Source organism: Pipra filicauda, unplaced genomic scaffold (genome assembly GCF_003945595.2).
Source record: "Pipra filicauda isolate LSUMZ 115617 unplaced genomic scaffold, ASM394559v2 scaffold66_size7647185_pilon, whole genome shotgun sequence".
Taxonomy (NCBI): Eukaryota; Metazoa; Chordata; class Aves; order Passeriformes; family Pipridae; genus Pipra; species Pipra filicauda.
Window position 1 is genome coordinate 3,601,724 of NW_024104831.1, and position 16,758 is coordinate 3,618,481.

General features: G+C 36.8%; 1 protein-coding gene across 9 annotated transcripts in view; it reads left to right on the top strand.

The window, feature by feature from the left end:
* Positions 1–16,758, top strand: part of VWDE (von Willebrand factor D and EGF domains) — a 37,584-nt gene that overhangs the window by 3,292 nt on the left and 17,534 nt on the right. For 8 of the 9 annotated variants that reach the window (XR_005566233.1, XM_039388636.1, XM_039388637.1 and 5 more), the window contains exons 2-12: positions 2,053–2,237; positions 4,998–5,229; positions 7,319–7,375; positions 8,104–8,363; positions 9,812–9,901; positions 11,071–11,215; positions 11,872–12,086; positions 12,393–12,466; positions 14,504–14,777; positions 14,859–15,067; positions 15,509–16,494. Coding sequence is in view for 8 of the 9 variants with exons in the window: in XM_039388636.1 (XP_039244570.1) it covers positions 2,053–2,237; positions 4,998–5,229; positions 7,319–7,375; positions 8,104–8,363; positions 9,812–9,901; positions 11,071–11,215; positions 11,872–12,086; positions 12,393–12,466; positions 14,504–14,777; positions 14,859–15,067; positions 15,509–16,494 (2,727 nt within the window). In the remaining variant the exon portion in view is untranslated. The remainder of the gene's footprint in view (positions 1–2,052; positions 2,238–4,997; positions 5,230–7,318; positions 7,376–8,103; positions 8,364–9,811; positions 9,902–11,070; positions 11,216–11,871; positions 12,087–12,392; positions 12,467–14,503; positions 14,778–14,858; positions 15,068–15,508; positions 16,495–16,758) is intronic. The other variant, XM_039388638.1, reaches the window with a different exon arrangement.

Sequence of the window (16,758 nt, forward strand, 5' to 3'; positions counted from 1 at the left end):
ACATTAGCATACTTCTAGAAAGGAAGAAAGATTACACAAAATGCTGGATGACATTTTAAAGTGATATGCATAATAAGAAACTTATAATTTGATCTTTAGTAGGATTTATAACCCTATTACAAGTGAGTACAGTCAACTACTTTAAAGATCTATCAAATGATGATCTAATTAAACTGTGGAGGAAAAGAAAATAAAGACTTGTCTCATGTCTGGCTTGATTTATTAATGGAGAAGGTAACAGATATTAATTGTTTCAGGAGTGGCTCAGTTACAGGAAAGGATACTAATGAGGGTGCTCTATGAAAGGAAGAATTCCAATAAAAAATAGAGGACAGGAAGAAACTTTCACCATGGTTCATAAACTGCTTGTGCTGTAGCTTGCTTGGAAAACATTTTAATAACACACATGACTGACCTGTGATTCTTCAAGGGCTTTTCTTTAAATTCCAGTGGAGGTAAGTTCTCTGTAAGGTCAAATTGTATGGACACAAATAGCCTACAGGCTACTACGAGCAACTCAGAAGCACAGTGGTGGCACAGTCAATCACATCGACTTCCAGCTGCCCTTAAAGGCTAGAAGACAAAGCTATTGTTACCTGCCTGGGTAGCCTAAAGCCATATTGGATTAAATCTTCAGTCTAAGACTATGGGATTCTCATGCTGTGTGCTAAAAGAGATGAAGTCTGTTCTTTCACTAAGGCTTCTCCATTTAAAGGTAGAGAATTACCTGGTTTGGAAACTGTTTTATAGTTGTGGTTATCTAGACAAAGACACAAAAAATGTGGAAGATTTTTCATTATTGCATGATTTGAACCAAAATATGTTTGTAGTCAGTGACACAATTATACCACGCAAAATATGCGACAAATACAGACAAACTCAGGACCGAAAACTGAAGTTCAGAGCATTCATATTCAAAATATGACATCAGAGAGCTTTGCTTACAGCTGCATTTTAAAATTCATTAGCAACATAGTGAAAGCAAGAATTAAGATTCACTGTGTCATTCAGTATAACCTGAAATTCTGTTCACAGTCAGCATCAGTTGGTATCCATTTTTAAAAGCAGGGTAAATAGATAGATATACTTCAAGTGTAATTTATTTATAAACATTCTTCTACTTTATTTTTCTCTACTTTCACTTCCCAAGCACATTCCTGAGAAAGAATGGCTATTCAGTACATTGCATGTAAATATAACATTACTCAGAACTTCTGTTGTCACTGTCTTTGACAGGAGTCAACTCAGCTATCAGATCAGACTCAGAAATTCTGGCATTCTGCTTTATTTCTGAATGAGTCTGCATTGTAAAAAAAAGCTATCATAAAACTTCTTTGTATTCTGATTCTTCATTTTACCTATCAGAAATCTTGAGATATTTTTTGAGGCCACGAGGTCACTTAGATGTCCAAAAATAAGTTTTTCAGTTGTATTTACCTTATTATAATTTAACCTGTCAGTCATGCAAATTGACATAAAATGCATAACCAAGTGTCTACCCATTTCCATACACACTTTTTGCTATTATCTGCAAGTACACATACAAACTGTATGCAACTATCCAACTACCTCTCATTCGTTTGAGGGAATTCTTAATTTCATGCATTGGAATCCTGTAAAATGATAGTCTATTTATGAAAGAACTTTGGATAATCCTTACTTCAGGTAAGATTTTGATCTTCTAATATATCTGACACCCCATTTATATTCAGGTTCTTAGGTTTAATAAACATCAGTGCAACCAGAAAGTCAAAATCTAGATAGACTGTATAAACATATTCCTTCCCTCTGTTTTTACATCTAGGGTAAATGGTTACTAATTTGCATGTATTGTCCGCAAAAAAGAAAGTAAGTTACCACATGATGAATTCTATTAAATTTCAGAGTGCTAACGTGAATTTGTTGTTACTAAGACTTCAATATGTTTTTCTGCAAAATTAGTTTCAACCGTATCGTGATATATCCTTATTTTCCCTTAAAAATACTTAACATCTTTTTAAAAATACTTGTTAGACATTCTGCCTTGATACTTGAAATGCTCTTGCTCCACAGTTCTTGAGTGCTCTCCTGCTGGACATCAGATCCTGCAGAGTCCTTACCGAAGCGTTGATTTTGATTCATCCCATCTCCAGCAATCAGCTATTCAGGATTTGATCTGTGACCATTCCCTAACACCAGGATGGTATCGCTTTATGATTTTTGATAAGCCTGCTGAGATGCCAACCAAGTGCGTGGAGGTATTGTTACAAATCATTTGATTCTGAGAAGTAACTCTCTTTGCTGAAGAATTTTTCAGTAGAATAGATATAAAAAAAAAAAGAATATGGTTATGGAGACTGATGTGGAAGAATACAAAGTACCCATCTTTTCTAAATACTTAATTATATTAAAATTAAGTCTTAAGCATTGAAAATTTTACACTGAATGGGCAATAGCAGAAGATGATAAATTAAATCCCTTCTAGAGCACTCAAAAACTGTAATTTGTAGTCAGTGCTAAAGAAGATTTTCTCAGTGGCAGCATAGCAGGGATATCATGTTGTAAAGCTGCAACTATGTGATGGTCAGTCCATTAGCAAAGCCATGTGAAAGCAGAATAATAACTTGAAGCCACATGAATCCAGTACTTGTGGAGCTTTTAAAGTGATCATGTCAGAGAGAAGGGATTACTCCCTAAGTGACTTGAACTAACAGAGCTAACTGAGGATGAGTTATCTTGTCATCTGCAAGCCCCCAAAGACTCAAGAACTACTTGAAATATTTAATACTTTAGATGTGTAATTCTTTGTTTTGGAGCATACAACAAACTGTAATATTCTAAGAAGATATGTCTTTGTCGTTTCCTATTTTAAAACATTTCCGTGTTTAAAAACCTAAGAATGCCATTAGAATATTTTACCCTTGGTTTTTCTAAAAAATTGAAGTCTCCTGGTCACAGTCTGTTAAAAAATTAAAATAAAATCCCATCAATTAAGTGCTTCTAAAGGAATACAAACTAGTTAAAGTATACTAATGAATTAAATTGAGTTTATAGCAGCCTGTCTTATTTTTATTTATTTATTAAAACTTTGCAGCTATATAGCACCACTGAAGTACCCTTAACGTGCAGCTGACTCAAAGACTAAGAGGGATGTGCTGCAGAGGCTACTCATTATCCAGATTTTATACTGAAAAAAAAAAAAATCAAAAAGTATGATTCCTGAAGGACTTTCTTTCAATTATGTTTAATACAAAAAAAAGGAAAAAGTTAATTAACTGGTTGTATTTTCTCAAAAATGGATTCTTTTATGTAAAGAGTTAGCATGAAAACCAGTCGAAAAAACAGTGTGTTTTTCAGAAGAGAGGTTAGACAAAATATCTACTGATTTCATCTAGGTAGGTTTTAGAAATTTGACTGAAATTCTCAGTGCTTAGTAAATATTGTTAAAAATAGGCTGCTATCCTAACACAGAGGAGCTCGGATAATTGCAGTTGGAAAGAGATTGATTCAAAGCTTATTCAGCAAATTAAATTTATGCCTTGACATCTGCTTTTTTGCATCTGTTGACAAAACCAAGACATTTATTTTGAATCTCGAAGTCAAAACATTAAAAACAAACTAAAATGGATGTCTTGTTGAGGAAGTTTCCTCCTTTCTTTTCTTTTAGGGGAACGTTTATTATAGCTGCATTTAATCTCTGTCAAAGATTCAGATTTAAACAATCCATCCCATTTCTGAGTACTTGTTATTAATTCTGTCCTTCTGATGGATTGATGGTGGGCTCAGAGATTCTAGATTAAGAAAGAAAAGTGTAATTTAGAGATAAGTAATTGCTCAGTGAGTCTGCAGTAGACTTTATACCAAGAGATCTGTTGATCTGACGCCTTGTTGCACTATCAGGTCAAAGAAAGGAATACTTGAGGCAAAAACTGAAGAAGAGGGTCTCAAAATCTCACAGTTTCAGATTTATAGTTTTCATGTAAATGTTTTCCAAATGCTGGCTTTAACATGCTGTGTCCCTCTGGTTGTTTCTCTTCAGTTTGCTTCCAGCAGCACATGAAAGCCAGGAGTTGATCTTTAACTCATTCTGGTAACCCACGAACCAGATTCCCTCTTTGCGTCCTCTTCTCAGAATTCATTTTTCTGTATTCCACTGGTCAACTCTTGTGTCTGTTAAATCAGACTTATGCTTTGGTTACCATGGTTGGTACTACTGTGAAGTTGTGGCCTTCAGGGCATCTTCTTTGATGTGAAGACCTGACATAGCCATAGCAGTGAGGGGTGAGGGAGAGTTTTCCACTGAAGACTTCTTACTCCATGAAGAGAAGCACTGAACAAGGCTTTTGCTTGCAAGAGAAGGAGCAATAATCTGCTAAAATGACCTGTTCAATCAGCATCTGCACTACAAACTGTGGTCCACTGCTTTGTAAACACCAAAGGATTGAGGGTTGTTACAAAGTCAATGTGATTGTTATGGGGTTGCAACAAGCGTATTTGTGTATAAAGATGAGGAACTGAAAGACAGACGGGGCTTATCAGTTGTCTTGCATTTTCAGGTTAGGCCACATCTTTTAGAGGAAATCCAGGAGATTAGCAGAGCCTTCAATTCATGGCAAAGGGTGTTATATTCAGTTTAGTTGATATTCAGTGTGTGTGTGTTCTGCCTTGTATTTGCTGTGATAGCGTTCACACAGTCAGTTACTGCAGGTTAATGGGTGCAGAGTGTCACCTTCTTTGGGCAAAATGCTCAGTTGTGACTCCCAGTTAAGTTCTTCAGACAATAAATTATAGCCTGTCTTTAAAAAACCGAATTCATTAGACTCAGTAAAGGACTTAAGTCTCTTTTGTGTACATTTGTATTCAACCTTGAGGAGGAAAGTCAGCAAGCCCTCTATTACACTGTCTAAACTTTGGTAAAAGCTCATGTAGGTAATTAATTAATATGTACCTCTCGTTAAAACACAGCAACAGTTTGATTTAGCATTAACCATTTTCTGATCTTTTTTCTGGTGGTGAAGATGAATCACTGTGGAACTCAAGCCCCTATCTGGCTGTCTCTGAGGGAGTCAGAATCCATGCCTCGACCTGGTGAGATCAAACAGTTAACAGCTTGTGCTACATGGCAGTTTTTCTTCAGCACTTCAAAAGACTGCTGTCTTTTCCGAATCCCTGTCAGGGTGAGGAACTGTGGAGACTTCTTTGTTTACTTACTGCAGCCCACCCAAGGATGCATGGGTTATTGTGCAGAAGGTGAGAAAGTGCATGCTCTAATTCAGATAAGTGTGTGTGTGCTTATAAGTGTGTTTCTGTGATACTTGGCTTAGTGGAAATGTCAGAAAATAGTTATGCTAGAATTTCTTGCAGTTCTTACTTTTACTATTCATAAATAGAAGAATGATTTGAAATGGTAAGGTGGGTTCAATTCAACCCTTTTTAACTTACATGTAGCACTCAACTATTGTTCAAAGCTCAAAAACTTAAGAACTGAAATTTTGCATGTAATGAAGTGGGGTTATTAAGACCCATCCGGAAACAAAAATTCACTGTACCTACAATGGCACTCATACTCCGCAAATACCCATTACTGAACATACATAGAATTACGTATCGGAGTGAGCTTTGTCTAAGAACTTGACTAAACTGTGTTTATATCTGTTATTTAGCATTGTTCAGAATACTTTTGTTGCTGTAATTCTCTTATCTTCATTCTGGGAAGCATACACTTTGTTGCTAGAAGAAAATTTAACACAGAAATACTTTACTGATGCACACTTTATTAGTACTGTGAGAAAGAAATTTAGATTTTTTGCAATGTCTCGCGTTGTCTTGGACCCTTGTGCTGCAGAAGTCTGTTGCTGTTCACAGCTCAAAACTTCAGTATTTCATTATTCATGCCAGATTTTTCAGATAACTTAAGTAAAGCATGGTTAAATCCTTACAGTTATACTGGGAAACACTGTGAAATAGGGACAAATTAGTGCAGTAGGAAATTCTTACTAGCTCATATAATGTACCATAGTGAAAATCCTAGCAATATTTTTATGCATCATATACTGCAGTACTCTGAGTCATAGTCTCTATTACTGACTACTTTCAGAAGCTTAATAGCAAATCTGCCAGTTGGCTTTCTGGTGCCTTTGTGGCCTAACATTACATCTTTAGGTCCAATTGTGAAAGCATTCTCCAAGGTTTCAGCGTGCATGTGACTGAAACAATGAAGAATTCCTGCACAGTAGGACTTGCATTTACTTTGGCTCAGGGCTTGTGAAGAGGAAGGAAGATATAAAACCAGAGAGGCAGCAAGCTAGCAAATTTTTACTGTCTCAAAACAAAGCAGGCAAAAAGCATAACTCTTATTTGGCTCTGCTGAATGCTGTAAATCTGAAACACATTTTGAGTTTACAAGCACTCGTATAAGATGATGTTTTTGCATTAAGTGCACTGTACTGATGTGCTACGTTTAGTATCTAGGTTACCATGTGTACTGTGTTTTCTCTTTCACACTTGATAGCTGTAAACACTTGATGCAAATGTTCAAACAGTCTGTCCTCTACATGCTAAGGAATTCAGATGTTGAATTGTGAAGTGTGGAACAGTGAAGTCTTCATTCTTTTTGGTGAATGAGGTTTTTAGTGTTGTTGCTGCCCTTCTTATGTAGTTTGAGTGGAGTGACTAACCTCTTTCTACTCCTATTACAAATGCAAAGTTCCACTTATTTTTTTATGGTATTCAAAGTACAAAACAATAACAGTGCAAAAGCACTTTTTCTTAGGCCCCTGTAGGAAAGAGGATTTTTTTCAAGGCAGGTCTGCACTGAATTTGGCTGTCCAGAGTTGCGGTTAATGAATAAGTGTTCAGACGTGGATTTGGGAAGGCAAAATATACATTCAAGAGAATAGTTTAATTCCTTTTTACTCAGTAACAACATCTATAAGTATTGGCTGAGTACATCAGTAGTAAAAGATGCAGAGGTGGTAAAATGTTTTGTATACCCTCTCTCTCCTGCAGTCGGATATGTCTATCTCGTATTGGCCTCATAAGCCACCAGCGTGCTTGTAACAAACGTGGATAGAACCTTCCTAAATCTTCGTTCACGAAGCCTAGCCATGATGACCCTCTCTCCGAGGTGATTTCCAACACAAGCCTTTGTACTGACTGCTGCCATAGTTATATATGGATCAGATTACAAGATTGCCTCTGTTCTGCAAATTTGCACTTCAATTAGTGTTTTGTGATATTTGGTGTGTTTGTAATATAGGACAATAATTTAAGAGCACTGGAGCACGTACACTGTATGTGTGTGAATATACAATGTAAGAACAATTTATGATTGTTTCAGATGCAAAGACACAGATGTGTGATCCTGAGGGAATGGAATTTCAAGGTGCCTGCAGCAGTGAGTATTTTGTTTTGATTTTCAAGATTTTCTGTGCATCTGTGACCCAATAATGTCAACATTTAGTCATATTCTGTCTTGAATAAAAATTGCTTGGCTTGTTGCAAAATGAGCAGTTTGGAGGTAATGTCAGACAAATCTGGATTGCAAAAGTACTTTCTCAGAATAATGTTTTGAGTAACAACTGAAATGTTAAAAGTAATTGTGATAATTCTGATTTACAGATTAATTTGATTCTTTGGAAGTACAATATAAGAGGAATCTGCAAATCTGCAGTTGCTTATTCTGTTCCTTTCTAAATAGCTCTTTTCTTTTCCTTTATTCTTTTTTTCCTCACTTTCTTTGTAAGTAGTGAAATTATTCTACTCTAAGGCAAATTCTTTTGCATGTTGCTCTCTCCTATCTGGTAAAATAATTAATTGTATTTTATTCCCTTGTTTATGTTTTTTTTTTTTTTTTTTTTTTTAATTTCCCCTCCCCCCTTTTAGCACCTTCCTATTGGTTAGACTATAATAAAAGGTTCATAAGGAGTTTTTCTCCATTTAACAATTCATAAAAGGAAGATACACATTTTTCTTGATTCTCTTACGAAATTATGTAATATTTCCACATATGAAAAAGGTAAATATTATTAGTTTATTAACTGGCAAAAGGTAGTCAGTGTCATTTTATCCAATACTGATTTTGTGCAGAATAAAAAGCACAAACCACACTTCTGTTTGAACTAGGTAACCTGGCTGCTACATCAGCTCCATCTGTGTCACCACCACTACCATCCGTTCCTGAAGTTGTAGCAGAGATGATCAAAGGCAGCATTTACTTAAGGTGTACCTTTGGCGTTCCTTCTGCAAACAGCTCTGTTGGATTCATTGTAACTTGGTCAAGACTTTCCCCTGAAGGTATCAAAGAAGAACTTACACACGGAACAGCAGTTCATACCTTCTCACTTCTAGAACTAGATGGGATAAACGTCAGACTTGGAGACAGAGTATGTTAAAACTTAATTATAATTTCTCTGTAACTTTGTAAATATGGCCCAGTAGACACTAAAAGTGATCAGAGATCCAGCACCATGCTGTATAAATTTTCCTGGAAGAAGCCTACTGCCTCTACTTGTTTACACCAACAGTGCCCATATGAATGTGTAAATACCACAGAACATATCAGTGATTACCACTGCCTTTAAGGTTTTGAGACTGTTTCACTGCAGTGTAGTATGCATCCAGGAGGTAAATTTTTATTAACGTTGCATCTTCTTCACCCTCTACTGTGATTTTAATTCAATACTGTAAATTAGGAGGATTTTTGGATGCAATTGCATCTCAATGAGAGGCTGTAAGAGCCAGAGGCTGTGTTGTTGATTCATTAAATAGATTTTTTTTCTCTGAATCAATAATGAGCTGCTGCTTAATGGTTTTGTCTCTAGGATTGTATTTAAATGGTTTAATTTCTGCCATCAGAAATTACTCAGTGTGAGTACCTGCATTACTTTCCATGGTAGCAGAATCAAGACATAGACTCTCATAGTAACTTTGAGAAGCTTAAGCATTGGAAAAATCAATAAATATATTTACAAAATAGAGATTATTTTTCCAGGCCAAAATAAAAACCAAAAAACCATGTGGTTGTTGTGCATCTGTGTGTTCAAGCCAAAGACAGGCTGCTTGGATGGTTTATGCACAACAATAACAATTGTTAATCCTTAAAAATCATTCAGGGACTTCAGTGACAGTCAAAGGGAAAGGCACAGTCATAAGTTACCTGCTGCTGCTATGAATCTTTGGTTTTTTACAGGATTGGAAATATTGCATGTGGTCAACATATCTCAAAACGGATACAACAAAATTAAAAAATAAAACAAAACAACAAAGCCAAACACAAAACCGAAGCAAACCCACAGTGTCTAGTATCAGGGAACTAGTGGAGGGAAATCACAGCGAATTCATCATCTTGAAAAAGATTATCCAGGCCTGTAACATCAGAAAAGCATAATCTAAGACCTAATGGGCACAAAAAATAATTAAAGGGCAAAAAATGTGAAACGGAAAAAAAAAGAAGTAAATAACATGTTATCAAGTGTAGAATGCATTTTTGCAAGATGTCATGGGTTGCAGAAATGCTCCAGAAAAAAATGTTTAAATCTGGGGAGAGTCAGATATTCGTTAAATGGTATGACTTATATGCAGCTTTTAGTTCAAGAAGTCTCTGCACCACTGGTAGTGTACGCCAGGAAAAGGTCTTAGGTAGCTCGATCTGTTTCTGTTTTTTTTTTCTACGCTGTATTTACCAATTACCACTGGCAACTGGTAACTTCTGGTGCAATCAGAACACTGGCCATGACGAATCCATTGAACTGACCCATGGTGACTGAGTTTTGTCTTTATTTGACCGCTTCATACCAAAAATGTATTCTATTATGCTGGTTTTGCCCTACAGGTCTACTGTAGCTGTTCTACTTTTTTCATGGAGAAGCCAGATATACAAAGCTCTTCAGTTGAGAGCAAGGAATTTTTTGCTGGAATTAAGGTAATTTTTAAAAAACATTATGTTCTACTTTATTGTCGTAGGAATCTTTGAGTATTGCTACAGCAGCCATTCCTCTGACTAGAAGGCACTTAAAATGTATTAATTGTGAATTAATAGAGCATGTTGTCGGCTCTTTGTGTACTCAAGGTGCAGGAAGGCTGAATTGGCACCTTGCACATGCAGTGCAAGCCTTGGATTCCAGCAGCTTGAGCCAACTCTGGCCCAGTGTTTATAAACATGGAGGACCATGGCTCAGACCTGAGCCCAGGGACACTGTTGTCCCTTAGTTTAATGCTGCTGCCATTTCTGGCATGATGTTGTCCTTTGCCAACAGGCTCTTACAGCATGTGACTGACAGGATAGTCTAGGCTGGGCCTTCTTCCCAGGAGTGAGGGAAGGTGAGGCCAACCTGATCTGGGCTTAAAGAGGGAAACTGGGACATGATCTGTGAGTTCTGTGGATACATCTGTAGGGACCCGTTCACTGGCCAGGAATGGGACCCCAGTCCAGGAAAGACATAATGCATGTCCTTACGTGTTGGGTATAGTCTTATTGACTTAGCCTGAGCTTATGTTTCTGCAGGATCAGGGCCCAGATTTATCTCAGGTAAGTGCAGGTCTGAAGTGTACACTGCAAAGGCCCAATGTGTTATTTTTGTTGCCCTGTGAGGCTGAGTTCAGAATTTTACCCAGTGTACCAAGCTCAGGTGTAGGCCCCTGTTACTGATCTCTAGTTGCATTTTGCATTATACATCTTTAGCGAGCTGTATTGTAAGCTTATGGAGAAGAATCCCAGGAGAAATATGGTGCTTTCAGACTCTTTTGGGAATTGTTTCCTGTAGGTAACTTTCCCTCTCTTTCCCTCCCCACTCCCCCAAGACAGTACACCAAACTGTATCTTAGCTTCCAGGAGTTACATGGAGAATACATTTTTGTGGGGTTAATGTGGTTTGTTAGTTTCTTACCTTTCTATCTAGCCTTTAATCTTGCCTTTTGTTTATCCTTGCCCCTTTTCCCACCTCTTGAAGGCTCTGGCTGTAGCATCCCCATCTTTTCTCAACATGCTGCTGCTCCTCAGCCCATGTAAACAAGCACTCCTAGCTGGTTAGTAAGCAGTGCTGCAGTTTACTCACGAAGCATGCATTTTAAGTAGAGTTTCTTCTGTGTTAGATGCATCCAGAAACTTATGATATATCAGAAGATGGGAAGGAATACAGACTGACAATAGAAAGTAGCATTCCTATTCCTTGTCCTGAGTTTAGCCATCTTGAAAGTGACTGCAAAATCTCACTGACATTAAATAGTGTTGATGTAGGTAAGTATTACACTGATTTTGTTGGATTTTGTATGTTTAATATATTTTTCTAAATGTTCCTGTTGTATCTTTTCTTGGAGAAGCTATTACACTGTAAAATATTTTCTAAAATGTTAAAGTGTTCACAGGCTGTATATGATTCTGCGGAAAGTATGGAAGAGTATGTCCATATTACTTGTTGAAGTTAGGTGGTTTTTTACAGCTGCTGATAGCCACATCCTTTAACTCGAATAGACAGAATACTTTAATACTTGTAAAGTTTAATTCAGTTAATTTTGTTTACGTGTTGCTTTCCAAGTACTATATATGCAGTACCAAAGTCCTCATTTTTTACTGTTATTGACATTTTCTGTAGTACTTTCTCAAACACAAGTCCCATGAACCAGGAAGAGCAGACAACCATTTTTATGTCACATTAGCAAGCCTATCATGATTTCCATTAGTCTATCAAAGTGGGAAATTCAAAAACAATTTCTTGGGGGTGTGTATGAAGGTGTAGAGAGGAGGTTTTGCATGACCAAATGCAAGAAAAAAGCATAATTATTTTAATTTATGAAAGAGTACGTAGAAAAGTTATTATGTATATTAAAACTAGTATACAAAATGTGACTTACTTAGAGGAAAAATTCACTAATTATGTATTTTCTTTAAAACAGGTAAAGAGCAGTTAGGTTTAAACTTGGCTCTTTCTTCTTGTCATGTGGATCTTCTCCAGAAACCCTGCAATGATGGAATCTGTAGTCAAGCTGTAATTTATTTCACTGCTGTGACAGACTTCATGCAGGATGGAGACAGAATTACCAGAATTGCAGTTGAACCTATATCCAGTGAGAATTTCCTGTGGAATGGCTATGTTCCAGAAAGCACACAGGTTGAAAATCTTCATGTTAAGCTCCGTAAACTAGCCAGAAGTATGGCTGATGTTAATGAAGTTTCTATTTCAGTCATGACTTCCTAACTCACACCAAGATTTCTAAGTAGTCAGTTTTAATTATTTTATTTTCATTTAAATTAATTTTTTTTACATTTTAGTATTGATATAACTACTCAGTTTGATTGAAAGCATAATATAATATCTGTATTAGAATGTGAACTAGTATACTAAGATAAATAATGTACCTGAGTCTGTTTATTTCCAAATCTGACATGGCTTACTATTTGCTACTTTATTCTGAAGATTACAGTTAAGGATCTACCCACTGCCTACTGCTACTCATTTACTGATCCTCATATTATTACATTTGATGGAAGGTAATTACTGAATTGCTGCTCTTAACTTAAAGCATGTGGGGATTTTTTGTGGGTGGTTTTGGTGGGCTGTTTTATTTATTTAAGCATTTATATATTTATTTCAAATCTCTGCTGGTGATACAAGTCAGATGTAGATTTCTGTAACAGCACTGAAGTTTCTTGAGGTTTTTTTTGACAATAAGGATAAATGTGCTTCAGTTTGTAAAAAAAGCTTGCCAGTCACAATGAGGTTTGTAATATTTGCATTTCTAAAGGCAAGCTTTGGGGTTGTGGCAAGAGAATGAAACGAATAGACTATTTTACTTTCTAGAGCCATATGTCAAGAGAGGAGAGGATGCTGTGCAGTCTGTTGACTATGAAAGATAGTAATGCTCATATATGAACCATGATAAAATGATTAATTAGACAAAACTTTTAATGCAAAGGTGTTTCCAATCGATGGCACAGTTTCCCTATTTCTGTGTGTCAGTATCTGAATCCTTGTAAGGATCAAGTTCCTAGAAGTTTTCTACTGTCTGTGTAGCATTTTGCTGAGTTTATTAGTGGCATTGAAGGCAATAGTGGCATTGACAGCACTTATTCAGTACTGTCACTTGCACGTCACTGGCCTTCTTTTTGAAGTGAAGACAGCTTCACTTCAAAAAAACCACACAGCTGTTGTGGTTTTGCTATGCTTCTTTCTTTCAAAATGTTTCTAATTCACAAAAGATGTCTGAACAAACACATGCTCCGAGCCTGAGACTTTCATATTCTCTGTTCAGTAGAAGCACATTTCTTCAAGTAGCAGGGTGAAAAGAAAGAGGGTATGTTGCCTCCAAATAAGGATGTTCAGACCACAGCTCCACTCCTGTGAACTTGATAACAGAAGGAAAAATGAAGGTTGTGATTGATTCTCTGGCGGAACTGTGACTAGTAATAATAAAGTCAATGGAGTTATCCTGATCTTGCAGTTTCTCCTTCAGTAGAAGTTTTAGGGATGTCTTCACTGAGCATTTTAACTGTGGATGCATTGTGATCAAGTTTCCTTGTGAAGCAGTGTTTTACTGTGATGTGGTCTGTCAGAAAGCATATGCTGCAGGGAAAGAACTTTCTTTTTAAGGATAAATTATGTTGCTACTTTATTTTACAAATTGAGGAAACAAATAGAAAAGGAACTGTCTGTACTGAATCATGGACAATCTTATGCAGTCCCAGTAGGGCAGCCATCTGCAGTTTGTCTGCAGGCCCATTATATACAAAGCAAATTGCCAGTCTACAATTAACTGTCAAATGCCATTTATAGCCAAGAGGCTGTTAAACTCACAGCAAAAGTTTGGGGGTTTTCTTTCCATTCTTTCTTCTTTTTCTTTCTTGCTTCTGAATCATTAAATTGGCTATTTTAACCTTGCTTCAGGGGACAGATGGCAACCCTAAGGAAAAAAAGCAAGTTGCTATTTATGGTTTTCATTTTAAATATTCTTTGGGAATAAGCACTCCCCATCTCCATCTTAATAAAGCAGACCTTTTTAAAAAAGATGTGACTTTCAAAATCATTTTGTCAAGGGTACTTGTGCAGTTTTCAGCAGCTGCCCCCACATGCACACTGCTGTGCATCTTATTGCTCTCTCTGCATAGGTATACTGTTGCAGAAACAGAAAGGTTGAGAAGTACCCTCCAGTTCCCTGTCATATGCAGCGTTAAAAAAAAAAAAATCAAAGAATATCAAAGGCTTCATGGTTATGTTTCCATTCACAGCCATTGTCTACATATACTCCACTTCTGATACTTCTTTAATTCCTTATTTTTCTGGTGTAAAAATAAGGTTTAATTTTTTTTTTCTTTTTTTGATTTAATGCTGCACAGAGGAAGATATGATGGTGTTTCTTCAGGATAAATTGTGTGTTAGTCTGTAGGCTGTACTGTTTGTTTTCTCTGACTCAGGAAAATGAGTTGCATTATCAAAGTTCACCAAATATTAGAAATTTGTTTGAAGATAAAGTTGCTGACATGTGGTGATTATAACCAAAGTGATATCACATGCTATTCTTTTGATTCCAGAGTCTATGACAATTTTAAAAGAGGAACATTTGTTCTCTATAAGAGTACATCTCGAGATTTTGAAGTTCATGTTCGTCAGTGGGACTGTGGAAGTCTTCACTACCCAGCATCCTGCAACTGTGGCTTTGTTGCCAAGGAAGGAAGTGATATAATTGCATTTGACATGTGCAGTGGTGAGCTACATGAATCACAGCCACACTTATTTGTAATAAACAGAGACACAACAGGAAGCAATGTCAGAGTCACTGAATCCTACCTAGGAAGAAAAGTAACAGTAAGTAGTGCATAATTGCTTACGGAATAGGTAAAATTAAAACCCATGTTTCTCATGATGATATCTTCAATCTCATTTTAGGTTTTATTTTCTTCTGGAGCTTTCATTCGTGCTGATGTGAGCAAATGGGGAATAAGCATAACGCTTAGGGCCCCCAGTTCAGATTACAGACATACAGTGGGACTCTGTGGCACCTTTGATGGAATTGCGGAGAATGACTATCACACTGCAAGTGGGGTGGAAATCCCAAATCATGCTAATGTTCCTTTTTCTTTTATTGAGGAGTGGAGGTAACAATTGTTCTGTTTAAATTAACTGTCATAATTTTTGGTTCTTCACACTCTTAAAAACTTGTCAAAATACTAAAAAAAATAATCTTCTCAAGTTTTTAAGTTAATGTTAGAATGCATCAATGCATTCCATAATTAATTTAAGAGAAAATTGAAACTGAAGTGCCAAATAAGTATTTAAGTACTATTATGTAAGATTAGTTTGATTAGATTTGAACGAAGTATCAAGGTATACAGAAAATATCCACTCATCTCAATTCTTTTATTATAAGTTATTCTTGAGTTTTTGTGTCTTAATTGGCCTTTAAATATAGCTGTGTGCTGCAGATTCAGTGACATGCTGTAAAAGTATGAAACAACAAAGAACAAAATGTTAATACTTTAATAACACAATTAAGATAGTTCAGATGATACAGTTTCATCTTTTGCTTTCTCGTCTAGAATTTTACCAGGAGATAGCTTGTTTGACAAAACACCTGTTTCTTTAACATCTTCGAGAAAAGTAGTCTTCTGTGACTGTGCACTTGAAGATGATGGATTATATCCATTAGTGAACAAACTGGAGACAGTTTCTCAGTCAGAACTTCCACTGTCTTGTAAAGAAAGTGCAAATGGTAGATTTCTTTCTTTGATACCAGGACTGGATGTCACTGCTGAGTATCTTGGTCCTACTGATCTTGTCAGAGGCTTTAAGAAACGTTCATCTGCACATGAAATGGATTCATCTACACTTCTGCAGAGGCAGGATAATCAAACCAAACTTCACAAAACATCACGAGTAAACTCACGTGTCTTGGCAACCTCAGTGAGAAATATTGGTACAGAAAGAGAAGGAAGTTCAAGCTCAGGCATTAGAAAAAATTCTCAGCGTTACAGTAGTCATCTTCTCAAAAGTCTGTCAGTTACAAGTAGAGGGAAGCGTCAAAATTATTATGACTACCATCCAGTATTCCTATTCCAAAGTCTCAGCCAAACAGACTTAGAGGAATATAGTTATTTTTTCCCAGAGGACCATGCCACTGACGCAGACCAAAAGTTCCTTCCTTCTTGGCCCACACCTTCAGGCCTCACCGAGTCTAGTGCTCTGTTACTCTGCCAGCAGGCAATAGCTAATTCCAGTATAGGAAGATCTTGTGGTGCCCTTCTTGGCCGGAGAACAGAGGATGCAATCAATATGTGTGTTAAAGATTTGCTGCTGAAAGATGACCTCAGCTGGGCAGAAGCTTCCTTACCTCTTCTGGAGAATGAATGTGAGAGGAGAATTTTAGAAGAAATAAATTACAGCCCACAGGAACTTGAAGGCTCAGTTGAGAGCCTACTTACTGCATTAAAGTGTCCCAGTCTCTGCAGTGGTAATGGGGAATGTACAGAATGGGGCTGTGCATGTTTTCAAGGATACAGCTCGTATGACTGCAGCATACTGTCTGGTAAGCGGGGGGAGATTGAAGTAAGAGATTTACTTAAATAATGCTCCTGCAACATACATGAATTTTTCTCTCCTGCTTTTGTACACGGACAAGGGTGGCCCTGTTTATTACCCAATAAATTACTTGCCCTTAACTACAGCTATAAATATTTTCCATTCAGCTTTCTTGTTTCCAGAGGACAAAACATGGGCTTACTTTCTGGTATGCCAGATTTAAAAAGTTTACCACTTGGTCAGTTTGCAATCCAGAGTGTTGCCCCAAGAG